The following is a 27,625-nucleotide window of genomic DNA, read 5'->3' on the forward strand; positions in this document are numbered from 1 at the left end:
GGGCTCTCTCCTCCTACTTATCCACTCTCTTTTCTCACTATACCCCAGCTCACACTCAGTTCCTTTCAAACTAACCTACTCACTGACTTGTTCCCATCCCACCTGCTTGCATCTTCATTCCGCTGCCTGGAATTCCCTCCCATTTCATATCTGACAGACCACAGCTCTCCCTAACTTCCAGTTATATCCCCAGCAGATCTTTCCTGAGTAATCTCTCATCGCCCCACTTTATATCCCTTAACTTCTATTGCAGTCCTTCCATGCCACATAAGCGCTTAAGTACTCAACCCCTGTAGCGCTTATGTACATGTCTTCATAGTACTGCTATGTATATATTGAGTGTCCACTCATTGCAATGCAGTGAACTTAGTTCAAACAGTACCAAACAGAGAAGTGACACATTCCTTGTCTACAAGGAGCATACACTGTAGTGGGAGAGTCAGAAATGAAAGTATGTAGAGAATAATCAAATTAATAATTATTGTACAATTGAATAACATATATACAAAAGTACTTAGGATGGGTATAAATAAATACATATGTTTTGGAGATTTCTTGTGGGTTTGTACAATTTGTGGCATTGGGAACTATTTCGAAAAAGTATTTTAGAGGAGGGAGTTGAGGGCATTGAATATGAGGAGTGCTGTGGTCTATCAAGCATGGGGAGGGTTGCACATAACTTAAATTAAACTTAAACATAACTTAAATACATTAAAGATAGGAGGCAATAAAATAGTATATATATGTACATAATATACTCTTTTATTGCCTCCTATCTTTAATTTATTTAAGTTTCTGTCTCACTGATAGATTGTAAGCTCCTTGAGGGCAGGTATTGTGCTCTCCCAAGCCCTTAGTAAAGTGCTTGGCACACAATAGGTGCTTGATCAATGCTTTTGATTGATTTCTTGACTGATTTGACTAACCCTACCGTTATGAAGTAGCCTAGGGAGCTTCATGAATTTCTTAGCTGAATCTTCTCAACAATTTCCGGAGTAATGAGCTTTTGATAGCTTTGGTAAGCTCAGTGAACACAGGATAGAAGTTGTGGATTTGCTCACTTTTCCTGTATGTGTTGTGCTGCATATTGATTTGAAGTCATGCCGCAATTGGGGGGGGGGGGGGGGGGAGGGGTGTGTGTGTGTGTGTGTGAACATACATATGTATGTCCATCCTTCATTATCAAAGATACTGCTACTGAGAGTGAGGTCATACTCTTGCATTTAAATGTGGTTGAAAAGACCAATACACGTTCCCTCCCCCACTGTTTTCAAGTAAGGCTAGATCCTCATGTTAGTTCATTTGTCCCACATTAGGCTTAATCTCGCTTTTCAACTCTGCTTCCTTACTTCCCAGCCCTTGCAAAGCCTTTGCTCTAGGACAGCAGCCCCTCTCTTGACTTCTGTATGCCAGGTTGGCCATGCTGCTGCATTGGTCTACCAGATGTTCACTGCCCTGTCACTTGGTTTGAGACTGTACTTCAGCAGATCTTGGAAAACAGTTTTCTGCCCTCGGTGATTGCGTGCTTCCCTCGTCTAACTACGTTCTTCTGTGACTTGTTTAGAAAGATTCTAGCACTCCCAAGCACTTAGTACAGTGCTCTGCACACAGTGAGTATGTAATAAATATCATTGGTTGATTGAGTCCTGCCAGCAATGGGATCCCCTTGTAATTTCCACAGTCAGCTCTCCCCAGAATGTGGCGGCATGTTTGAAGTCTTATGGTGTTTCCTCAGGGTTCCAAGTTGTTGAAGAAAAGTTTGCCCTGGAATCTGAAGATTAGGTCCCTTCCTTGGGTGTAGGCTTCTACAGGAATGCTGTTGGATCTGGGTGCTTTCCCATTTTTGCTACCTTTGACTGTGAAAGCTACTTCCTCATAAGCTGGAACTAAGATCATATCTTCACATTCCAGTAGGTTCTTTAGGCCTTTGAAGAACCTCCTCCTCGATGGTGGCTGGCATGTTCAGAGATTCATTATACTGCTCTTGCCATGTGTGCCTTTGTCGGTGATGAGGGTTTTTCCATTTGATTTTTCAGAAAGGCAATAGGGCTTTTTGAGCGATGAGTAAAAATCTTTCACTTGAAGAAGGTCAGCATATCCCTAGGTTTCTTCAGCTCTGGCAGGCCAGCGCTGGCTGTACATGGGCCCAGTGAGGTGGTGACCCCATTCCATTGTTACCTAACTAGAGATATAAGCAGGCCTCACAAGGAGGCACCTCTCTGTAAAGGTTAATTGATAATGATGATGATAGCCCAGGGTATTCCATTTTCACTAATCCTAGGTGGCCTTGGCAGCCAAAAGCTGCCACTTCTCAGGGCTTTGCCCTTCCTGCTAATGGTGTGCAATTTCACCACTCTTTAAGTGTTAGTGGCCTTTAAGACTACTGACAGTGACATTCATTTCCAGTACGGATGATCCTGCTACCCCACGGCATTGTTGACGTGGGAAGTTGACTGATTTGAACCTAACACAAGCAGAACTGAAGTGAAGCCTCTGGGCAGAGAGAGAGAGGGAAGCAGTCAGCTGGAAGAAAGACCGCCTTAATCAAAAAGAGCTTACGCTACTCACAGTAGACCTCAATCAATCAATCGTATTTATTGAACGCTTACTGTGTGCAGAACGCCGCCATATGGTGCTGCTGGATTTCTTGGGGGAAAAAGTAATTGATTCAATGATTTGACCCAGGTGAAAAATACTGAGCTCTAATTCCATCAGAGTCATTGTAACTTTAAGGTTACTTAGGATTCTCTGTTTGAGAATACTAAGAATGAACTTCCTCTATCTTAAAGTGGTTTTTAAATGAACAGACTAGACAAAGCCCTGTTAGTGGAAGCTATTGTAAATTAAACCTATCATCAATGGGAGCGATTGGTAGCATAAGGGAGAATGATATGGAAGAATTGTGCTGGCTAGGGGAATTTATTTCAATTAACTAATGAAAAGTGCTTTCAAACTTGGAAATGCCCTTTTCTGTGGTATTATTATTGGGGCGTTTATTGAATAGAGAGTTGCCTGTGGAGTTACAATTTTGGAAATGTCATCTCTGGGCAGTGAGAGGAGACCAGGTGGTTATTTTACTATCTGTCTTTCCCTGAAGGCTGTAAGGCTCTCGTGGGCAGGGATGGCGTGTACCAACTCTATTATATTGTACTCTTCCAAGCATTTAGTACAGTGCTCTGAACCCACTAAGCTCTCAGTAAATACCATTGATTAGTTGACCGCCTGGCCCTTGAATGCATCAGAAAGGGAGCAGGGAACAGGCAAGGTGGTGCCAAGCAGAAGGCAGCAGGATCTAGGAGAAAACCCCCACAGTGAATGCAGTTATTATTGCATTGTTATTATTATTAGTGGAGTCCCTATCGTTGCTTTTCAGCTTTCAGACTGATGTGGTAGCCCATCAGGCTTTAGGTCCTCACACCCCAATTGTAGGGCACTCTTCATTTTGTTCCAGCATGTGATAATAACTGGTATTTAAGAGCTTACTCTGTGAAAGGTACTTTACTAAGCACTGAGGTGGATACAAGCGAATTGGGTTGGACACAGTCCTTGTCCCACATGGGGCTCACAATCTCAATCCCCATTTTACAGATGAGGAAACTGAGGCACAGAGAAGTGAAGTGACTTGCCCAAGGTCACCCAGCAGACAAGTGGTGGAGTCGGGATTAGAACCCACAACCCTCTGACTCCCAGGCCCATGCTCTATCCACTATGTCATACTGGATGGAGGAAAACCTTAATGTGAAAAACCAGACTTTTAGGCTAAACTGATGCCACTAGTAGAGGATGGGGGATCTGTTGGTCCACGTGTCATCTCCTTCATGCCTCTCTTCTTCCCTGCCAACTATCTAGCACTCTACTAAATGTATCTGTAGAGGAGACTGGGATTTAGTGAGAAATTTTAGTTCTGGTTTGACATTTTCTCCTTTCCCTAAAATGTGATCATACCCTTATTATTTACCGAGCCTCTCATTACCATGTGAGCAGGAACCTGATGTTTGCTTTTATAGGTCCTGGCAGATGTAGCAACTGATTGATCTACAGGTTGTTCATTCCCTAATTAATCTCCCACTTCTGATCCTACAGTTCTGGTCACCTGGGAAGATGCCATGGGAATTTCCAGCTTGGCTGAAGGTGAAAATCTTTGAGATGAGATAAGTCAATCCTGGGGGCTGAGGTGGGGAGGCAGATCAGAAATAACTTGGCCAGACTACAGAATCATTTAATAATTTTTATAATAATAATAATTGTACTTGTTAAGCACTTACTATGTGCCAAGCACTGAGGTAGATATAAGTTAATCAGGTTGGACACAGTCCTTGTCCTACTTGGGGCTCACACTCTTGTCCCCATTTTTTACAGATGAGTTAACCGAGGCACAGAGTAAAGTGACTTGTCCAAGGTCACACAGCAGACATGTGGCAGAGCCGGGATTAGAACCCATGACCTTCTGACACCCAGGCCCGTGCTCTATAAACTAAGTCATGCTTTTTATCGGTAGAGCTTCCCCTATTTGTAAGGGCAGTTAATTTAGGTTGATAGGGTATGATATGAAGCAAAGGTATCGTTAATGGAAATGCACTGATGATTTGTGGGTGTGGTGACAGCACCTTTGCCCATGCAGTCTCAGGTGCTGAACTGTTGAACTGGGGGGAGACTCAAACTCATCTAAATCTATCAATCAATCAATTGTATTTATTGAGCTTTCACTGCATGTGGACCACTGTTTAAGCACTTGGGAGAGTACAGTGAAAAGCAATGTCAGCCTGCAATGACCTTAAATTTGGGCCCAAAAGAGAATTGTGGCTTTCACTCAGAATATTTTTATCTTTTTTACTGTTGCATATATTTTTTGTTTTAGGTTTAGTTTAATACTTTACATTATCAGAGCTTCTTAATATATAGCTATAGATGTGTGTGTGTATATATATATATATATATGCATATGTATTCATATAAGCAGCATGGCTTAGTGGAAAGAGTATGGGCTTGGGAGTCAGGGGTCATGGGTTCTAATCCCAGCTTTGCCACTTGTCAGATATGTGATTTTGGGCATGTCACGTAATTTTTCTGTGCCTCAGTTATCTCATCTGTAAAATGGGGATTAAGACTGTGATCCCCACATGGGACAACCCAATTACCTTGTATCTACCCCAGTGCTTAGAAAGTGCTTGGCACATAGTAAGTGCCTAACAAATACCATCATTATTATATATTATATATATGCACATATCTATATTCTATATCTGTGTATATATGGATGAAAGCGCATGTGAACTTTATATTTTTCTGAATAAATTCTTAGTCATTCATGCAATTTAAAAGCAGGGGGACTATGGCCACATAATAGCATCTCTCAACTTCGAAAGTACAGGGAGGGGGCAGCAGGGGAACTATATATTTTTAGAGCTCTTGGGGACTTAAATTTGGTTTGGCAGAGAACCGCTAGAGTAGATAAAACCCCGTAAGTAAAACATTGCACTTTTAGCCAAGGAAAAGTCTGGAGATTTGATGACTCCACATGATTTATTAGTGCCATATGTGGTGCCTTTTGATCCCCTGGATACAGTAAGCTATAAGAATGATATTTATCAGGAGTACAGTGCATGGAAAGAAATTTTCATTTGACCACTGCATTGATAATAATGAAATTATCCTAACACCTGTGTCCCATTGATGGTTATTTTGTTCTAAGTTTTCGTGAGACGGATTTAGCCAGTGATGGAGCAAGGATGAGGCAAGAAGGAGAGTTACCTAGGGCACAATTGAGAAGGGGGTGTAATAATAATAATAATGATGGCATTTGTTAAGCACTTACTATGTGCAAAGCTGGGTGTAAGAGGGAATGCGTCTGCTTACTGTTATATCATACTCTCCCAAGTTTGTAGTACAGTGCTCTGCACACAGTAAGTGCTCAATAGTTATGATTGAATGAATGAATAAAAGAATGCCTTCTCCAGCCTTATGTTGGTCTCTATTCTCTATTCCTAGTTTATCACCTGTCCTGTGACAGACCAGCAGAACCTTAGCTAATATGGTCTCAGTTTCCTGCTTGCCCATTGGCAGAATGCCATGGGGGCTGCCCCACAGTAGCCAGAAGGCCCAGGATGGAGCCAGGGAACTGCCCTCTGAGGCCTCCCTGAACCCTTGGTGGCCACCCCTGCCTTTGCAGTGATATCAGCAAGTGGAGGGAGGAACAGGCTCAGGAGTGGAGTGGAGACTAAGCCCCAGCTGCCAAACATTGCCTTCTCCTGCTGCATCCTTCCACCTCTGCTGAGACTGGAACGGGAGCCTTCCCTGAATGTAAGGGGGTGAGAATTGGTGTCTCTGGCCCAGGGTGCAAAATTGACCTGATCTTATTGCTGGATATTCCAAGGGCCCATTATGGAAAATGCCAACATGAGAAGTTTTCTTTTTTGTGTTTTCAAACACGAATCTGCTTAGTTCTAAAATACTGTTGGGATTTTGCAGATTCCTACATTCTGGGAGGAATTGACATAGTATGTGTAGTTTGGTAGATGGGAGAGATATACTGACACTGCTGCCGATAGTTTGTTAAACTGATGACATGATGGCAGAAAAGATACCTTGAAACTGGGCTTAATTAGTGCTGAGATTTGTCTAGGCACAGCCTTGGCACCTATGGGCAGAACCCTGGCACTTCTTGCCTCAAGACTGGAAGGATCAGTGATAAGAAAGTACATCTTCTAGGACCTTCTGGTTTTCAGACCACATCCCTTCCCCTTTCCCTCCCCCTCTGCTGCTCTTGGGTCTCCACCCCCCTCCACCCCCACCTCCTGCTGAACCCCAGACCAGGACAATGGGAGAAGTGTTGGCATTTAGAGCTCAGCACCTCTCCCTGGACAATTAGGCACTGTCTTGCAGGCCCTAAATTTGCTCACAAACAAAAGGGGGGTTGAAAAGAGTGTGTGATTTGTTACTCTTCTTAACCGTTTTCTGGTAACTAGGTTGAATATATGGAGTACCTAAATTGCAGCCCAAACATGCCTGTCATTATTCCATCAGGGCAGGCTCAGAGCAAGACAACAGCCATCTGTTTTGTGTTTTTACAACCAAGACAGCTCGACACACAAGAGAAGTGTGTGTATATGTAACCAGGATGAAAGATGCTGAGGGGAAGTTATTTTTAATAACATTATGAGGGCATTTTCCCCCACTTATTTACTTACCAGCTTAGATCATTGAGAACAAGGTATCTTTTGCTGAGACCTGGTCCTGAAAATCATGGGGCCTGTGTTACTTAGAGGAGAGGGAATCCTACATCTGAAAATAGTGAACACTCCTGAGTTACTTTCAAAAAGTTTCTTTCAGTTTTCGGTTCCGCTTTCTGGTTTGCGTTTTAGTAGTATAGCATGAAAATCTTTCTATGTGCCATTTTTACTCTTTCTGAATGGTTGCTCAATTGTAAGTTTAATCATGTTGAATTTAGAGCATTTCGAGCATGAACCAGCCCTAAAATCATCCTTTTCGGCATGTGGCCGTTTGACTTGACCACTGCTTATATGTAGAGGAAGAAATGATCCCTGGTAGTTTTCTATAATGGACTGTCCCTGTTTGCTTATTTGGAGTATTCTACATTTGTATATACTCCGGGCCAAATGGTTAAAATGCCTGTAAAACAAAAAGATGCTGTGAAACACTGATGTGTAGTTTCTTGATCCAAAAGTCCTTAGCAGTGGAAAAACAAAACAAAAACAGCAAAGTGCAGTGAATTTGCCCAAGGCTATTTAATTGGACTATTTCTAAAGCAACACTCCACCTTTCTTAAGGAAGTAAAACCATTTGATTCAAAGTTCAGGGAGGTTGGAAAGATGGTAAACTTTTGACATCTTGATTTGTCAAACAGATTGTAACTTTATCCCACATGGAAGAAGCTGGATTTTAAAAGAGCTTATAGGGGTGTTTGCTTATGCTTAGCTGGGGTTTGTGTGTTGATCAAGTCTTTGCTAGTGTAAATTTAAATAGGTGTGTGTGGATCCAAGTGCCTTTGGGAGACTCTTACTCCTTAATCCAAAAGCCCTCACCACCAACAAATGAACTTTGTTTCTCTGTTCTTTATTTTAAAACGATGAGGGTTTTGACTTGTATCGTCTGCTGTTTATAATGCAATATGGTCAAGATCAGTGTATCATCAGCAGTATTCTCTTCTCAACCAAAGCTAGGTAATGAAGAAGGTGAGTCAGGGAAATGCCACAAATACTTATGTAATTGTCTGAAATAGTAATAGGGATTTCTTAAGACATAGTGCCATTGAACTTTAAAGGATGGCTTAAGCTTTGGCCTAAGCAGCTCCTTTCCTCTCCTCCACCAATGAAATAATTTGACTGGCTTGATAAAAGCCCTTTTGAATTTAGCATTTGATAATGGCAGACCTCTAGTATAAGTATGACCTCAGTATGCTGAGTAAGATGCTAAAGGTAAACATTTTGAAAATTAAGTGCTTACATATATGCATATAAAAATCAAATTGAAAATCTTTTATTTGGGGTATTTTTTATGGTGTTTGTTAAGCGCTTACTATGTATCAAACTCTTTTCTAAGTGCTGGAGTTGATACAGGTTAATCAGGTCAGACACAGTCTAGGAGGGAGAACCAGTATTGAATCCCCATTTTGCAGTTGAGGAAATTGAGGCACTGAGAAGTGAAGTGACTTGCTCAAGGTCACTCAGCAGGCAAGTGGCAGAGCTCGGATTAGAAACCACGTTCTCTGTCTCCCAGGCCCGTGCTTTATCCACTAGGCCATGCTACTCCCCTATTTTCATTGCTCCTTGAATGTGATACCTTTGTTTTTGATCCCAGATTTTGGATGTTTTTATTTCATTCATTGGATCTTAAGAAGACATCAGTGTACTTTGCATGATTTCCTATGGCAAGCTAGATTTCTATGAGAGCTCTTTTGTCTGTTCTAGGCAAAATACCTGGATGATGACTCCCAAGTGGCCCTGCTTGTGATCCCCTCTCTCTGACACTCTAATGGTGCTCATGCATCATTAACCATTGCTGCCCCATCCATAGCTGGACTCTTTCCCTAGGGGCCAATTCTGCCCCTTTACTCTACTCGAGCTGTCCTACTGGTCCCAGGCTCATAGGTTCTAGCCTTTCTACTTCACCAGGCCCTCCATCTTCTTACCCATTGCTCCTTCTCCTCCTCTCTTTCCCTTCCACCTTGCTCCATTTCTGCCCCTCCCATGACCCAGTCACCGCCAGGAAATTGCCTCTGAGAGAGAGAGCTCTGCTTCGGCTTTTTTTCTCCACATGCATAGATTTAGCAAAATTTGTAATTCGGCTTTAGGAGTATACCACAGGAAAAATTTAATCTTTTGTGACTTGACATCTGAAAAGCTGAGGTTAGCAAGAAAGTAACATTACTTTCTAAACTATTGGATATGTTGAAGTTGAAACCGTTGAGGGAGATGCTCCTTGAAGGCAGGGACCATATCTACTCACTCTATTGTAATAATGATAATAATAATAATAACAGTATTAAGCACTTACTATGTGCCAGACACTGTTCTAACCGCTGGGGTAGATGCAAGGTAATCAGGTTGGACACAGTCCCTGTCCCACATGGGGCTCACAGTCTTAACCCCCATTTTACAGATGAGGTAGCTGAGGCCCAGAGAAGTAAAGTGACTTGCCTAAGGTCACACAGCAGACAAGTGGTGGAGCTGGGAATAGAACCCATGATCTTCTGACACCCAGGCCAGTGCTCTATCCGCTACACCCTGCTGCCTCTGATCTCCCAACACTAAGTACAGTGATTTTCATACAGTACACACTCAATAAATCCTCTTGATCAAGGAGAAGAGCCTGAACAGTGGAGCTGAAGGAGGGGCAGCCGCAGCCATGGCAAAGGTAGTGAGAGAGTGCCAGGCAAGGGGATCTTGGGGAAGGAGAGAGAGAATGGCCCCTTGCTGTTTCTTTCTATAGGTATTCCTGGCCGGCTTTCTCCGTCATCCTTCTGCCACTCCCTCTGGGGAGCAGCAAAATGGATGTTAATTGGCCAGAGTCTCCTGGCACAAGATTCTGTTAACCAACATTCTTGCTGCATTAATAGAGTAGCTACTGTATTTATATCATGATCATTACTTTAGTATCTAACTTTTCAGGCAATAATAATGGATTTCATGACATTCTGACATTGAGAAGCAACATGGCTTAGTGGCAAGAGCACGGGCTTGGGAGTCAGAGGATGTGGGTTCTAATGCCGGCTCCACCACCTGTCTGTTGTTGTATGATGTTGGTCAAGCCACTTAACTTCTCTGTGCCTGTTACCTTATCTGTAAAATGGGGATTAAGACTATGAGCCACAAGTGAGACAACTCAATTACCTTTTATCTATCCCAGTGCTTAGAACAGTGCTTGACCCATAGTAAGCTCTTAAATACCGTAATTATCATTATTATTATTATTCTGTTAACTCTTTTGTATTGTAGTCTCCCAAGTGCCTGGTACAGTTCTCTGCACATAGTAAGTGTTCAATAAATACGATTGATTGATTGACATTGAAAAGATTTCCTTTGCCTTGGCAATAAATGGTCTTCACCCGAGTTTGTTGGCTGGTCTGCAGTCCCTTTCATCTTTCCAAGCAAGAGGAACACCACAAAATATGTGACTAATAGTATTTATTGAGCACCTAATGAGTGCAGAGCACTGTAATAAGAATAAGAATAATTATGGCACTTGTTAAGCACTTACTATATGCCAGACACTGTACTAAACGCTACAGTGGAAACAAGCAAATCAGGTGGGAACCAGTCCCTGACCCACATGGGGCTCACAGTCTCAATCCTTATTTTACAGGTGAGGTAACTAAGGCACAGAGAAGTGAAATGACTTGCCCAAGTTCACACAGCAGACAAGTGGCGGAGCTGGGATTAGAACCCATGACCTCACTCCCAGGCCTGTGCCCTATACACTATGCCATGCTGCTTCTCTACTTGGGAGAGTACAACAGAGGCAAGGCACCAGACCTTCTCTGTCCTTATGGAGCTTGCAATTTAATGGAGGAAACAGATAAAAATCATTTACAAACAGTGGGATCCAAAGGCAGAACAGGGATATGAAAGGTTGTAGAACAAATATGTCAAGTTAAAATATCTGGATAAATAATAGAATATAAAAGAAATTGTACATTTGTACATCTGTGCTGAGGATAGGATTAAAATATGTAACTGCCAAATGGAGGAGAAATGAAAAGACCTTGATGTTCTCCTTTTCAATTCTGAAAGACATTTTTGCCCTAATGTCTATTTGGCAGATTTCCCATGGTGGGCACTACCAGACAGTAGGTCTTTTAAAGGACAAAATTGATGCACAGCAATATGAAAATTAAATGTCAACAAGCATTAAAGAAGTCCAAGTACATTTCAAAATCCCGTACTTCTCATGCAATGGCTAGTTAGGCAGGTGAGTTTAACCTGAATGGGATTCTCCATGAATAAGAAATGAAATGCCCTCTGCTCCATTTTATGGAGCTAAAAATAAGTTTATGGCTTTAAATCCACCTAGGATCCTAGCATTAAGCTAGGTTCCAGAGCTGTCTAAAACCACCATCTAAGAATACTATAAATCATCCATGCCATGGCACTAATTGAACAGTTTGGTTCTGAGTACACGCTAACTTATCTGCAGGAAGAAAAAAGTCGAGTAAAGCCAGGCAAGGACATCGAAGAAGACCTATGCTGCTACTATCCTAAACTCTTATTGGTGAAGGACATCCTTTGAGCTAATTTCAGGCCCATAAAAAAATATCTTTAATGATTAGTAACCAGTGGGTAAGAGCAGAAAGCCCAAGTGAATAAAGGCCATAAATCCCTAAGTCCTTGGGATAACAGCCTGTAAAACTGTCAGAAAGTCTTGCTTAAGTGACAAAAGATAGCCTTTAGTAACAAGAAGCTCTTTCCATATTCATGGGTGAAAGAAATAGTTGAGTATTTTTTTTCTATAATGCAAGCTCTTCCTGCTTCCAGTTACCTGATCCTGTGGATTTTTTTTTTTCAGTTTTTAATAGTTGTGGTTGACTTTGTGTTTCCTCTGGGACCATTCGAGGTAACTTTGGTTTCCAGAAGCTGAACTCTATTAGTGTGAGAATTTATATCCATGAAGATTGGCTTGGTGAGGGACAATTTAGTAGAGAAAGCAGTTGAAATAAAGAACAGTGTAAATTCAGGACAGGAAAAATGGTGCATTCAGCAGATTTCTTCTCCATAAATATCAAAATGTCTTGTTTCTGAGATTTTTATCTGATAGTGTTGAAGCTTGGAGCATTGACTAATTGGGGGAAAAAAGACCCCATATTTAATATGTGGTGTTGCCAGCTAAGTGAACATAGTTTCTAAAATTGAGTGTTGGCAAGTTTCTGCTGTTCATTCAAAATGAATGCATAAAGTTTCCAATCTCATCCAAGACAACTTTTCTCACTAAGAAGGGGTAAGGGACAGGAAAGAACACATAGGACGTACGTTTGTTTACTGTATGCTGGTGGTCTGTGATGATTTCGTGAAAAGCTGAATCACTATTGGGAGTCTGGAATCTTGAAAGCCTGTAGTTCAGATTTGTCTTCAACATTTTGGTGGGTGAAAAATTGAAGAAGCCAATATACATTATTTATCATTGATGTGATTTTAGGCTAAAATGTTGTTCCATGAATTCTAGGTGTTATACTTCAAATGCATAAATGACCACCTGCAGATACTGTGTTTTAAATATTGCTTGAAAGGAATGTTGTGAAATCATTCCAGTTACTCCATATTGAAGTTACAAATCTAGCCCCCCACACGTTTGCATTTCAGTTTCCAGAATCTGAAAATTAGAGGTGTCATTGAGTTGAAGGGAACAGATGTTGAAGGTCCTTTTACCCACCCCCACCCTAAACACCCTTAGAATAAGAAAGGCGTTCTATTGCCCAAATAGAGGCATCTTTTTGATTGTGGAAAAAGGCTTCAAAAGGCCATAAATCTGCCTTTTCTTTATGAAGGACAACAATAGATTGATTTATGAAGAAGAGCAACTGTTTGACTTATGAATGAAAGTGTAATTCGCTGAGGGCAGTCAAGTATTATATATTAATGCTGTTATTTTTTACTGAAATGTAGTGAACCATAAATCAGAGAGACTAGTAAAGTTGTGTTAAGTTGGTGAACAACATGAGCCTAAAGATGTAATATTCAAAATGATAATATTTTACTGTTTTTAGTTGAATTACATTAATCTTGTGTTTTACTCTTGACACTTTTAGTTTATTCATTGAGAATTTCCCTCTTCACCCTTTTTTACTGGGTGGGTCATCAAACTGAACCTGCAGGTGGAAGTGAATAATGAGTATGGTAAACTCAGGGTCTCAGAATTTTCCCCAAAAGCCCCCACTTAATTATGTTTAACTCTAGCAAAATTGTCTGTGTTTAACTGGGAGTTAGGAAAGGGGGGTGGGACAGACTGAGGGTGGGCAGAAACAAACATACAGAAGGCAACAACAATTAAAAATAATTTATACCAGTGACCTACAAATACTGAAATTTCACAACCATTTGATTTGACTAAGACCAAAAAGGTTGTCACCAATCAGCTTGAGTCAGTTTGGTCTTGAATGTGCCAGGTATTTAAGCTGCACCCAGTATATTAGAAAGATATTTTCTTTAAAAAATCATTTTCCTTTTGCAAGTGATAAACTTTAAAAAATTTGAAGAATGTAACGTAGCTGATAGCTGATCCTTCATGAAGTGCTTCAGTGGAGCATAAGGCAACGCCGATGAGATGTGGAGATTTTGTAAGGCAAAATTTCTTGATCAAAATCAAAGTGCAAATAATAAATTCAGATTGGAACAACTGTGAGGCTAAGTGGAAAATTCACATAGAGTAAGGAAATCTATTTTTGAGTATGCCAGAGAGAAATCTTAAAGTTAAACAACTGGGATAATTACAGCTCGATAGACCCTACCTTGTCTTTCATATTCGAAGACCCTACTAACAGTGAAGATACTACCCATACAATCTCTTTATTAGTACCCAGTCAAATGTTACATAAAACTCTTGAACTAATCCATTTGAAAGAGATCCTTAAAAGTGCATTTCAGAGAGTAAATTAAAAGCTTTTCAGAAGTGTCTGACTAGGTTGCCAGTTGCCTCATTGTTGCCAGTTTTGTTCTCTTATTTGCTGGTTATTGTGATGTCCTAAATTCACTTAACCATATTTTTAACATACTCCATGAGAAGTGAATATCAAAAATGCTACTACAGATGACTTGCATCTATTGTTTAGCATTCTGTAATTTTTTCAAGACCGCAAGCTTTATAGCTTTATTTCTAAACTTTCAAATTATTTAGAATGGCCAGTTATTTAGAGTCTTTCAGGCTCTGCTTTATGCATAGATGTGCATAAAACAGCGTGGGCCTGGGAATTAGAGGACCTGAGTTTTATTCCCAGCTCCACCACTTGTCTGCTGTGTGACCTTGGGCAAGTCACTTAACTCGTCTGTGTCTCATCTGTAAAATGGGGATAAAAATCCTATTCCCTCTTAAGTAGATTGTGAGCCCCAGTTGGGACAAGGACTTATATCCAACCTAATTATCTTACATCTACCCCAGCACTTAGTGAGTGCTTGACACATAGCACTTAACAAGTACCATTCTGATTATTTTTATGAGCATTATTTCACAAGTACCTAATTAGTCAATTCTGACTACAGGATCAATTACTAATGATAATGAGAATGTTGTTTAGCTGTAGCCAGGGATAGTCTTTCCAGCACAATGTGGGTATTTGTCTGTGGAGGTAGCTTGTACCTTTCCAGGTGGGTGGGAGGGAAGTTATCTTGCCCTGTTAGAGTATTTACTTCAACTGGACTTGTAACCCTGCCCTTTAGTGGTAACAGGTGAGATGGAATCCATCCCCGGAAGCACTGCTTAAGTAATTGGACACCAGAAAATTTCTCAGCCTTAATCAATGAAGGTGACCCAGCCCTGAGTACAGTTCTAAGTTAGGTTCCTTGTTGAACAATCGGATCAAAAACAGGTGGAGTCAGTTCAGTTCAAGGTGGCATTAAGAACTTCAAGTTTTGCAACTCTAATAGGGTCGTGACCCCCCACCCCACCCCTGTTCCCGCAACTAGTGACCACTTCCTTCCCCTTCTCTGCTCCCACATCTACATAGTCACACATCTAGTGTGGTGGTCTCAGGTCTCTTTGCAAAATGTTAAATTGTAGATGGAGAGACAGTGCTCCTAAGTCCAGAGGCTGAGATACGTTCAGTGCAGAAGAGAGACAAAAGCAACCCTTCAGCCTGGAGCCTTTTGGCTGATAGCACTGGAAGAGAAATTGCAGTTAAGATATGTAAATCTTTTCAGTTACCAAGAAGTTTTGGTGCTAGTAAGTAATTACAAACTAGAGGCAGTCCTTTGACTTATGACTATTGTCCTTCAAATCTAAACCTTATAAGTGGGTACTAGTTTTCTCCTAAGACAATGTTACCCTATTTTTACCAGAATTACCTAGAATTGGATGTGTAATCTATTAAAGCTAAGTAACCTGGCTATTCAGCTGACTTTTACTTCATTGGAAGTAAAATGGGCATGTTGACCCTCTCTGGTGATTCCACCTGACAATTAGATAGCCCCACCCCACCCCCACAGCTGCTCCTGCTCCATCAGCCCTTCCCCTTTTTAAGCTTTTATAATTGTTTCTCCAATTTCCCATGGCTCATATCTTACAAAGTTCTCTAGTGAGGCAGTGTGGCTAGTGGGAAGAGCATGGGCTGAGAATCAGGAGACCTAAATGTTAATCCCAGCTATATTTTCATGGTATTTGTTAAGCATTCAGTATGTGTCAGTTCACTGTGCTAAACACTGGGATAGACACAAGTTACTCAGGGTGGACACAGTCCCTATTCTTCCTAGGGCTCTCAGTCTTAATCCCCATTTTGCAGATGAGGTAACTGAAACACCGGGGAATTAAGTAACTTGCCCAAGGTTACATGGCAGATAAGTGGCAGAACCAGGATTAGAACCCAGGTCCTTCTGATTCCTAAGCCTGTGTTGTATCCACTGTGCTGTATCCACTGGGCCACACTGATTTGCTATGTGACCTGTGGCAAATCATTTCATCTCTCTGGGCCTCAGTTTCTTCATCTGTAAAAATGGGGATAAATTAGATTGTGAGCTCCAAGTAGGACAGGGACAATGTCTGATCTGATTGCCTTGTGTTTATCATAGTACTTTGCACCTAGTACATGCTTAGTGAGGTGCCATAAGTATTATTAGGCTGCAAGGGGAACTAGTGACCTGAAGGAGGCTAGTGCCGTGAAGTTTAAACTGATATGCTGTAAAGCTGAAATAGGATGTACATTTAGTAAAGTTCTAAGTGCTGGTCAGTGTTTCTTGAACTGATTTAAGTCCAGAGCTTCCAGGACCGTCAGGACCCTGAGCTTCTGAATCATTGTCCTTGACTCAGAGATGAACAGCATGTTTAAAAATGGTGTGACCTTTTAATCACCTACCACTTGGTTATTTCAATTCCCACAGTTCTCTCCAGACGAAAAACCTCTAGTCAATAACTCACTAGAACCCAGTTAATTCATACCATTTTACATTAGCTGGATTTTTGAAAATGCAAGTGGTCTAGCCATAAGCATCAGCCTCAGATAAAATAGCATTATTGGTGCAGAGAGTTTGAAGGAGTCTTGCTCAGCCTAGGGAAAGAGAAATATAAAGATGAATGTTGTATTCTTTTTTCGTATGGTACTTATTAAGGTCTTTTCTATATCAACTCTATGAAAATTTTCCAACATGTGAAGATTTGGAATTCATCCCAACTGTAACTTTAACTGTAACTGAGGATGTTAATGGCTAAATACTTGGACTTCATTCATTCATTCATTCGATCGTATTTATTGAGCACTTACTGTGTGCAGAGCACTGTACTAAGCGCTTGGGAAGTACAAGTTGGGAACATATAGAGACAGTCCCTACCCAACAGTGCTGTGGGAAGTGGAAGGAGGTAGGGCGGGGGGGTTGGGGAGGAGGAGAGGAAAAAGGGGGCTCAGTCTGGGAAGGCCTCTTGGAGGCAGTGAGCTCTCAGTAGGGCTTTGAAGGGAGGAAGAGAGCTAGTTTGGCGGATATGTGGAGGGAGGGCATTCCAGGCCAGGGGAAGGATGTGGGCCGGGGGTCGACGGTGGTACAGGCAAGAACAAGGTACAGTGAGGAGGTTAGCGGCAGAGGAGTGGAGGGTGCGGGCTGGGCTGGAGAAGGAGAGAAAGGAGGTGAGGTAGGAGGGGGCGAGGTGATGGAGAGCTTTGAAGCTGAGAGGGAGGAGTTTTAGCTTGATGCATAGGTTGACAGGCAGCCAGTGTGGCATACTCTGAGATGCATAAACATGGAAGGGACCCTCTGCTTAAACACACAGGCATTTCCTCAACATATGGCACAGTGAGGATCTCAAAGATGCCACCGTCATCACCTTCTTCAAGAAGAAAGGCAAAAGATCAGGTGGTGGCAATGATCAAGGCCGCTCAATATTCTCCATTTTCCGCAAGATCCTTGCCAGAGTGCTCCTGGTTCGGCTACCAGAGAATGATGAATGGCTGCCTGAGCGGTTCCACTGGCATCATTTATGGGCTTTACCCAATATCAAATGGGAAGAAACTGTAAAGTGCTTCATATACATTAACAGTGAAGCAGAGTAGCCTAGTGGAAAGAGCATGAGCCTGGGAGTCAACGGACCAGTGTTCTAATCCCGGCTCTGCCACTTGTCTGCTGTGTGACCTTGACGAAGTCACTTCACTTCTTTGTGCCTCATTTCTCTCATATGCAAAATGGGAATTCAATACCTGTTCTCCCTCCTACTTAGACTGTGAGTTCCCTGTGGGACTTGATTATCGTGTATCTGCCCCAGCGCTTAGTACAGTGCCCAGTACGTAGTAAGTGCTTAAATTCCACAATTATTAATCAAGTTCTCGAACGCGGTGAGGCTTCTAGCATTGAAGCTATGCCCACCTTAACACAGCTACACTGGGTGGCACGCATGAGGAGAATGAGTGACAGCGGAATACCCAGACCTGCGTGCAGAGCTGAAGTTGGGAAATGGAAAAAAAAAAGGACAGAGGAAACATTTTAAGGCCACAGTAAAACAGAACCTCAGGTAGCACTGCATCTAGTCACAGTGCTCTATCCCTCTTGCATTTATCATTGTCCTTGCCTTGCATGTTTTTGTGATTTTACCGTTTCTTCTTCTCTGATATAGCTGTCGTACCCTGCCCCCTCTTATATTTTCAGATTGCCCTTCAAAGCTGGGGACTATGTCAGATTTTCATCTGAGTGTTTTTTTCCCCAGCACTTAGTAAAGTGCTCTGCACAAAATAAGCACTAAATAAATACTAGTATTACTCTTGTGAATGGCCAGTCAGAATAGAATCAAATTAAAGATCAAAAATCAAATTGAGAATGTAAAAAATAAGCAGTTGCAGTAGCCCTAAGAGGGGACAGAACTCAGGCTCCTCATCATTTCCAGGCAACCAACCTTGGTTACAGGCTGTCCCAGCCTCCCAACATTCTAATAATAATAATAACAATAATAATGATGGCATTTGTTAAGCACTTACTATGTGCACAGCACTGTACTAAGCGCTGGGGAGGATATAAGGGGATCAGGTTGTCCCACATGGGGCTCACAGTCTTCATCCCCATTTTACAGATGAGGTAACTGAGGCACAGAGAAGTTGTGACTTGCCCAAAGTCACACAGCTGACAAGTGGCAGAGCTGGGATTAGAACCCATAACCTCTGACTCCCAAGCCCATGCTCTTTCCACTGAGCCACGCTGCTTCTTGCATCATAGTGAGGTCAAGTTCTGATGCCACATTGTGAGGCAGGAGGGCGGGGCTACCACAGCCATCAGGCCACTCTGCTCCCCGGAGCCTCCACAGGAGGAGGATAGTCATGGAGTACCCTCATTCATCTCCGGACTTTCCCATCCCAACCATGCAGACCTTTCCCTTTCCAACCTCAACGTGCTTTGAGTCAGAAATGATCACTATGCAAGCCACTTTCCCAGTTGGCAGCAGGCAGGACCATATGCTCACAGTGGTCAGCAGAATGGAGACTGCCTCAGTCACCTGGCAGGATTTCCAGGTTCCCAGTTACTCTAGTGGTATTAACTTTCCCGTTAGAAATCATTCTCCTGTTCTCCCTCTGACATGGCAGATGGCAACGCATCAAGATTTCTTCGAGCCCATGGAAACCAGCCCTGTCCATCTCTTTAAACCTGCGGAGCAAGGGGCTGCACACCTGCGATCTAAGACAGGAAGTGGCAATCTGGTATGTTCTGTGAGTCAGTGTATGTCAGTAACCCACGTCTTCTTGGATGAGATGACCTAACTTTACCTGGCATCATGCTCATGGGGACATTTAACCAGTGCAAAGCAAAACTCCACTCAAATAGCTTCAAGGCTTTCCCAGCAGCTCTTCCCGTCTTGCCATCTATGCCAGTGTTTCGTACAGTGCTTGGCACAAAGCAAGCACTTAACTAATACCATTATTATTAAATATCAGTTCTCTTCACCACTACTTCTCAGATTGCACTATTCTGTCTCTCTCTCTCTCTTTCTCTCTCCTCTGTCTCTCAATATTTTCCACCTGTCAGGGAGAGAGTGTTAAGAGTTTCTGAGTTGTCAATAAGTGTTACAGTAGCCAATTCACGACACCATTCCAGCTGATCCAGGAAGTTCCCCCTGCCCAGAACAGCTGTACTTGGTAAGAAATTGTATTTGGTAATACAGTGCTCTGCATAAAGTAAGCACTCAATAAATGCCATTAAAAAATAGGAACTCAGAAATAATAATGCAGTTTTCCCTTCTTGCTGGATATGGCTGGGGGAAGTATGGAAAGTATGTATCCATTGTTACTTAGGATTGAGCCAGCCAAGTATTGGCCTACAAGAAGGAGTTGAGAAGGTTTGAAAGAAGCAAAGTATACTTTTACACAAATCACTGATGGACTTGACTCATCTGCAGTCCATGTCACTTCAGGTAATAAATTGATGTCCGTTAATGATGCTCCTGTGTGTCAGCCAGCAAAGGGAAAACTTCATGCCCGGTGTTTTTATGCCGTGTGCCCAAAGACAAAAAAATGCCGCCTTCTGTGCCTTGCTCATACAGGTGTTCAAATATTTGGGTGATGTTTGATTTTATCCATTTTTTTGTTTGTCCATGATGGATTACTCTCTTGGGGTGAGGGTCAGTAGAGTATGCTCCACCTGGACAGTACTCTTGACCCCTTTTGTTAGTGCCTACTGCCCCTTTCCCCTCTAGGGGAAGGGAGAAGGAAGTGTTAGTTTCCAGGTAAATACTGTTTAGAGTTATGGTATTAATTACTTGCCTTGTGCCAGACCCTGTGCTAAACACTGGAGGAGATACAGGATAACCAGTTCTGACGTGGCCCCTATCCCACAGGGGACTCACAGTCGAGGTGGGGGAAAACAGCTACATAGAAAACCTGATGAATTTACAGAATATGGGAGCATTTTAACAGTCAACAACGAAAAATGAAGAGCTTAAATAAGTAGCTTAGCAGTCCTTGGAGGATCCTCCCTTCTCCAAGCCCCAGCCCTTGGTTCTCCACTGCCACAGCCTTCCCCTTCTGCAGAGGGCAGAATCCCTCTAGACTGTAAGCTCATTGTGGGCAGGGAATGTGTATGTTTATTGTATTGTACTCCCCGAAACTCTTAGTACAGTGCTCTGCACACGGTAAGCGCTCAATAAATAAGATTGAATGAATGAATAAATCTGTTTCGGGGTGAGGAGTTTAACAGGCATCGGGGGGCTCTCAAGCAGACCCTAGAGTTTGTGATGCCTCCATTCACACTGGTCCCGACTTCTGATGTCCAAGACGACCTTTCCAGCCAAGGAGACCAAGAAGGAGAGTTCAGAGCAGTAGGTAGTGAATCAAGAAAGTACTATGTCGATAAAATCCAAGTTGGCAAGAGAAGCTAAATATCAGTTATACAAACTGAGGCTCATTTGACTAAATGCCAAAAATACCAAATTCCAGATAAGCAAATAAAACTGGCCACTTGCCTGTCTGGCATAGCCCGACCTAATTTTGTGTGGTCATCCAGACGTTCGATGATCTGAACTAGCCAAAGCCCAGTTAGTTCTACAGCATGTAATTTGTTACTTGGTTCAAGCTTGACCTTGAGCCTGGAAGGTAAGGGTCATCAGGTTGATTCCAGTCTCAAAGTTGGTGCTTGCGAGACAGAGCAGTCTGGCATGTGAATAATCTGAGCAGTCGAGAGCCCACACTAAGACAGCCCCCCATCATTTTTATTATAAAATTATTCTCACCAATGGCATTGCCTGAAGGACACAGACTGAATGGTAAAAAGTCTTAAAGGTATTGCTTTGAAACCAGGGTTGACGAAGCCCATTGATAATAATAATAATAATTGTGGTATTGTTAAGTTCTTACTGTTTGCCAAGTACTGTTCTAAGCGCTAAGGTAGATACAAGGTAATCAGGTTGGTTACAGTTCCTGTCCCACATGGGGCTCACAGTCTTCATCACCATTTTACAGATAAGGTAACTGAGGCACAGAGAATAATAATAATAATGATGTTGGTATTTGTTAAGTGCTTACTGTGTGCCAAGCACTTGTTCTAAGCCCTGAGATAGATAAAAGGTAATCAGGTTGTCCCACATGGGGCTCCCAGTCTTAATCCCCATTTTATAGATGAGGTAATTGAGGCACAGAGATGTTAAGCGGCTTGCCCAAGGTCACACAGCAGACAAGTGGTGGGGCCCGAGATTAGAACCCACGTGCTCTGACTCCCAGGCCCGTGCTCTTTCCACTAAGCCACGCTGCTTCTCCAAAGTGAAGTGATTTGCCCAAGGTCACACAGCAGACATGGTGGAGCCAGGATTAGAACCCACATCCTCTGACTCCCAGTCCCATGCTCTTTCCACTAGACCATGCTGCTTCCCATTGACTGGAGAGGGTGGAGAATGTGGTCTCTCTTATTATGAACAAATTATTTAGCCAGAGAACAGACACGAGGCCCGATCTGGTCACAGAGACTTCAGGACTGAGAACCTGACCGAAGGATCAATTATGGCAATAGAGGTAGCATAATGCTCTTTGCACTGTCTCGTCCCTGCCAGCCATATTTCTTCTGGAGCACTAGGTACAATAAGCAGGCAGGTGGGCGGCAGTGCTGCACATTGCAAAGTGCACTCAAGAATTTCTCATGCCAAAAGCATAGTGACTCTGTTGTGCCATAACACCATAAGGTAGTTGGTTGCCAGGTCCCTGACCTCAGTAGCTTCTCCGATCTTCACTGCCCACACTCACCTGTTATTTTCAGGATCTCTGCTGAGCCTGTCCACCAGACGAGACGAACCACCTAAGGGTGGTTCTTTGGCCAGCAAGAGCATAGCCCCATTCCTCTACTTCTGTCTCTTTAACCTCAACCCTCCGCCTAGCCCCACCGCAGTGAGATGTGTGTGTACCTCGCTGCCTCCTACTACAACCCAGCCCACACACTTTGCTCCTGTAATGCTAACCTTTTCACTGTTTCTCTACTTCATCTATCTCGCCTCCGATCCCTCACCCATGTCCTGCCTCTGGCCTGGAATGCCCTCCCACGTCAAATTCCACAGGCAATTATTCTCCCCCCGCTTCAAGGCCTTATTGAAGGCACATCTCCTCCAAGAGGCCTTCCCTGACTCAGCCTTCATCTTCTCCCACTCCCTTGTGCATTGCCCTGACTTGCTCCCTTTATTCATCCAGCCCCACAGCATTTATGTACATCTCTTCAATTTATTTATATTAATGTCTGTCTCCCCCAATATACTGTAAACTCTTTGTGGGCAGGGAATGTTCCTGCTTATTGTTATATTGTACTCTCCCAAGCGCTTAGTACAGTGCTCTGCACACACTAAGCACTCAATAAATAGGATTGAATGAATGAATGTGGCAAAATAGCATAAAGGCTTTAGCAGTTGCATTTCCGACGGCTCTGGTCACGCATCTTATTTCTGCTTTAGATCATTTTGCTAATCCTAGGCTTCAATTCTAAGATGCTTCTTGAATCTTGTGGCAAACAGCACTGTGGATTTTTGATGAGGACACTAGATGTACCAATTGATGTGGTTTCACCAAAGTGGTATAATGCAGGTGAGAATGAGGAACCAAATTGAAGCAAAGTTTTGCTAGGGGTGAACAGCTTTGCTAATAACCTACCAGACCAAGACATTCCAACCCCCTTTGAGAGTTTCTTTTTGTGTGTGCAGTGATCCTCATCTTCTAAATCTCTTAAAGCAGGGTATGGAGAATATGCTGTGGACCCACAGAAACCCTTGGTGTGTACTTTGTGGCTTTTGACATTTTGAAATGATGAGATGATTCCATTGTTAGTGCTAACCAGATTTGTTGTCTCACTCTGTACACAGGGTTAGATAAGCATGAGGAACTAGATTATTTTTAGGTATTAATACGAATGCCCTGTATTATTCGTCTAATGATTTCTTTCTGTGTTTTTTGCCCTTCTTTCTTTAAGTCTGAGCAACCTAGCCCAACAAGTTCTGGATCCAGTTCCAGCTCCAGCTTTACACCTTCTCAGACAAGACAACAAGGTATAAAAGAACCCTCAAACTAAAAAAAAGAAATTCCCAAAATGTGTGTAAAAAGATGCCAAGGAGCTCAATGACCTATGGGATTTTGTTACCAATTTTCTCTGTTTCACATGCCAAATAGCAAATTAATTTCCATTTAGTTTTTCACCATTTTCCCCCAGTATGTGTTGGTTACTAACATTTTCATTTTGTTTCTAAAGGAAAATTGGCATCACCCTCCCAAGACTCCCGAAGTGAAATAGAAAACTAAATTTATCCTGACCCTTGAGTTTAGAGATGGATTCCAAATCTTTCTTCTGAGTATTTCTCAAATGAATATATAGGAAGATCATGTGGTTTGATTCTTAATAGTTATTTCATTACATTTAATTTGTTTTCCTCCACTTTGCATTTTAGTTTATCATTAGATGTTAGATTAATTATCTGAAACAGTATCTAAAGTAGTTTTAAAACCATGATGGACTGTGTGTTTGGGCTATGAACAAGTTTTTATGAAATAAAAAAAGTATAAAATAGTACCATGAAACAGAAATCACATAAGTGGTGGGAAGGCCTTGCTCCATTAATTTCTTGAGATTTTTTTATATGGTTTATAAGCCCAGAACAACAGCAAAGGAATTGGGCTTGTTTGGTATGCTGGATTCCAGCCAATTAAAACTTTTCTCAAAGCTGTGCCCTTTCCATCTCAAATAAGGATTTGGGGATTCCCAAGAGTCTGCCTCACCTTTTCCTTAACTTTCCAAACTCTGGCTTTATATTAATTTGTCTTTGGATGGATCTATATGGTCTCAGAATTAGTGATCCATAAGCAATCCCCTCTTGGGTTTTCCTCTATCTTTTTAGGTATGACCTACTCCAGAATCAAATTACTTGCAGCTTAATTTTCTTCTCTCACCCTCAGTTGGACTCTCTTGAATGTTCTAAGGAATGTCTTATTTCTCAGCTATGTAAATGCACATTGGTGATAATACCATAACTGCCTTTAACAAGGAGACAAAGAATGAAAACTGATTGTGTAACTCTCCCCAAAAGGCTCATGCCCAAGCCCCAGATCATGTGAGGAACAGATAGGACAATGAAGCATGAAACTGACACACTTTTAAAATCTGAACTTTAGCAAAGTGCTTGCTTGACCTGAAATTAACCTTGAAATAAAAGGAACAGCTAAACCTAAATAGATCAAAAACAGGCACACAAAGGCTGCTTTGCCATGAACAAGTTACAATCAGAGTGATTTATTAGACTCTGCTTTTCAGTCTAAGGATTAACCTAACAAAACGTGCAATTTACTAATAGGTAAAAATGGGAGATTCATTCAGTCCTCTAAAAATAAGCTCCCGGATCTACAAATACGTCAGAAACTATCTAAGGGTAAAATACTGGCTAGCTAACAGTGGCTGCATTTGAAAAATACTCCCCCAAGGTGTTAAATGCTGGATCTGTCTTGTTTACAGGAATAGCACGAAAGTGCAAATAGTCATTTGTACAGTACTGGAAAATTACCTACATCAAGTACTGAAAAGAAATTTGAACTCGTGTGATCGATTACCTGTTTGTTTGTTGCTTAGGTCCCTTAAGCTCTATAATGAAAGATCTGCATTCTGATGACAATGAAGAAGAAACAGAAGGAGAAGAAAATGACAATGACTCCGAAATGGAGAAGGCTGTAAATTCTCAAGGAGGAGCCAGAAGTCACAGGTGAGCATCTGCTAGGGGTATGCAGATGTATGTGGCCTGTTGGGGAGGGGGAAAAAACGAGCTGAGTTAAAATAGCCCAAATTTATCTCCAAACAAAAGCACTCTGACATTATAAAAGCTCTCACCAATTAGAAGCAGGAAGAACCTAATGTATTGTGCCATTCTGTTTCTAGCAAGAATTGTTCATTTTCATTTTCAGTGAAGATAATATTCTTTTTAAAAAGATTAAGGAACTAATAATAATGGTATTTGTTAAGCATTTATTATACTAGGCTTATCTCCTCCAAAAGACCTTCCCCATTAAGCCCTCTTTTCCTGAATCCCCCCTCCCTTCTGCATCGGTATGTGCTTGAATCCCTACCCTTTGGGCGTTTGGTATTCACCCCACCCTCAGCCCCACAGTACTTAGCAGTAAATTATTTATTCATGTCAATGTCTGCCTCACCCTCTAGGCTGTAAGCTCACTGTGGTCAGAGAATGTGTCTACCAACTCTGTTATGGTGTACTTTCCCAAATGCTTAGTACAGTGCTCTGTACTCAGTAAGCACTCAGCAAATACCATTGATTGGTTGATATGTGCCAAGTGCTGAAGTAGTTACACAGCAATCAGGTTGAACACACAATCCCTAGCTCACATTGGGCTCACAATCTAAGTAGGAGGGACTTCCCATTTCACAATGAAGAAACTGAGGTACAGAGCAGTTAAGTGACTTGCCCAATGTCACACAACAGGCAAATAGAGCAGAGATTAGAACTCAGGTCCTCTGATTCCCAGGCCCATGGTCTTTCGATTAGGCCACGCTCCTTCTCCCAAAATTCACGGAGTGAAGCCCCTGTGTTTGAGAATATCAACCCATATATAAATCCAGTGATTGTCCATCAAGTGGATATAGGCAGTTTTCCTTTTTGCAGTTAGAAAATGCACTATCTTGTATCAGTGGATCATGTTGCTGGCATTATTAACTAGTACCCCTGGCCCTTTCCTCAAAAATGTCCTTTTTAATGTGTTAACAAGTAGATTCCTAGGAGCTTTGATGCTCTTAGACATAATTTCACTTTCAGCTAAGGGACAACTTCTGTCATTTAAAATTGATAGAATGTGTTTAATTGCTTTGAAAGATTTCTTTATCATAAGTTCATCCATTCATTCGTTCATTTTTATTGAGCACTTACTGTGTGCAGAGGACTGTACTAAGCACTCGGGAAAGTATAACAACAATAAAATAAACAGTGACATTCATGACAATTTGTTTCTCATTTTTCTTACTCATGTGAATCCATGTACTTGAGGTATATAAATATGGGTCAGTTTTATAAAATTAAATTGGCTTTGTGCTGAATAAAATTTCTCTAGTGTTCATTTATATGTAGATGGCCTGGCAATTACTGTAAAAGTATTCCATTGGTTATAACCAAGTGGTTAGTTTTGCAAAAATTTCCTATCCCAATAGGCAACATCTTTTGCTGACAGTGTAGCGTTTTTTCGGTATTTTTTTTTAAGGTTGCTGGGAGCATTGGCTTGGGTGGTCATCCCCTTCTTCCTTTGTCAGTTTGAGACTTGCTGTTAACACTCCAGTTTTCATTCTAATATTTGACCCTTAATGCACTTGAGAAATTCAATGAAGATTTCTTCTTTAGTTGAGAAGTGATTTTCATCTGTAATCCTTGTCTGTAGCTTTGGCAACATAATTCCCTTTAGAAAAATTAATCACATCCAAATCATTGTATATAATGTCAAAGTTCACCCTTTCCTTTTTGTCCCTTGTACCTTATCTCACAAATATTTTATTCGAGACAGTATGTGATTGGCCATTTAAAGGACCACCCTGACTTTCTAAAGCATTCCGAGTTCCTCAGTAGGAAATGTTATTATATGAAATAATGCTATTGTTATTCTCTGTGTAACTGGGAAAAAGACTCCGAATGGTGAAGGACATTTATTCAGCAAGTTTGCACAGAGGCCCACTTGTACACTACTTAGAAAGAAACTCTAATTTTAATTTGACCAAAAAGAAGAAAAGGTATTTTCGTGTCCTTTTGTTTTTGGATGATATCGCGCCTTCATCAGCAGGTCTAGATCTCAGTATAGAAAGGGTATTATGAAAACTTTTGCTTGTTTCTCAAGGTATTTTGTAAATGTGCTCTGGACTTGAGATATTTCAATCATTTCAGACATTGAATCCATAGAGCACTTCTGTATGTCACAGTAAATGAAAATTAATTGTTATTGGCAGGAGCAGTATAAAAAATATAATCAATATCTTTGATTCGTCCAAATTTGTTTCATGTCTGC

General features: G+C 41.7%; 1 protein-coding gene across 6 annotated transcripts in view; it reads left to right on the top strand.

Annotated features, from left to right (window-relative positions):
- MLLT3 (MLLT3 super elongation complex subunit) overlaps positions 1–27,625 on the top strand; it is a 235,833-nt gene that overhangs the window by 195,692 nt on the left and 12,516 nt on the right. For 3 of the 6 annotated variants that reach the window (XM_038771335.1, XM_038771340.1, XM_038771341.1), the window contains 4 exons: positions 4,084–4,131; positions 19,211–19,324; positions 23,559–23,634; positions 25,203–25,332. In XM_038771335.1, coding sequence (XP_038627263.1) covers positions 4,084–4,131; positions 19,211–19,324; positions 23,559–23,634; positions 25,203–25,332 — 368 coding nt within the window. The remainder of the gene's footprint in view (positions 1–4,083; positions 4,132–19,210; positions 19,325–23,558; positions 23,635–25,202; positions 25,333–27,625) is intronic. The other 3 variants (XM_038771338.1, XM_038771337.1, XM_038771339.1) reach the window with 3 other exon arrangements.

This window comes from Tachyglossus aculeatus, chromosome X2 (genome assembly GCF_015852505.1).
Source record: "Tachyglossus aculeatus isolate mTacAcu1 chromosome X2, mTacAcu1.pri, whole genome shotgun sequence".
NCBI classification, from domain to species: domain Eukaryota; kingdom Metazoa; phylum Chordata; class Mammalia; order Monotremata; family Tachyglossidae; genus Tachyglossus; species Tachyglossus aculeatus.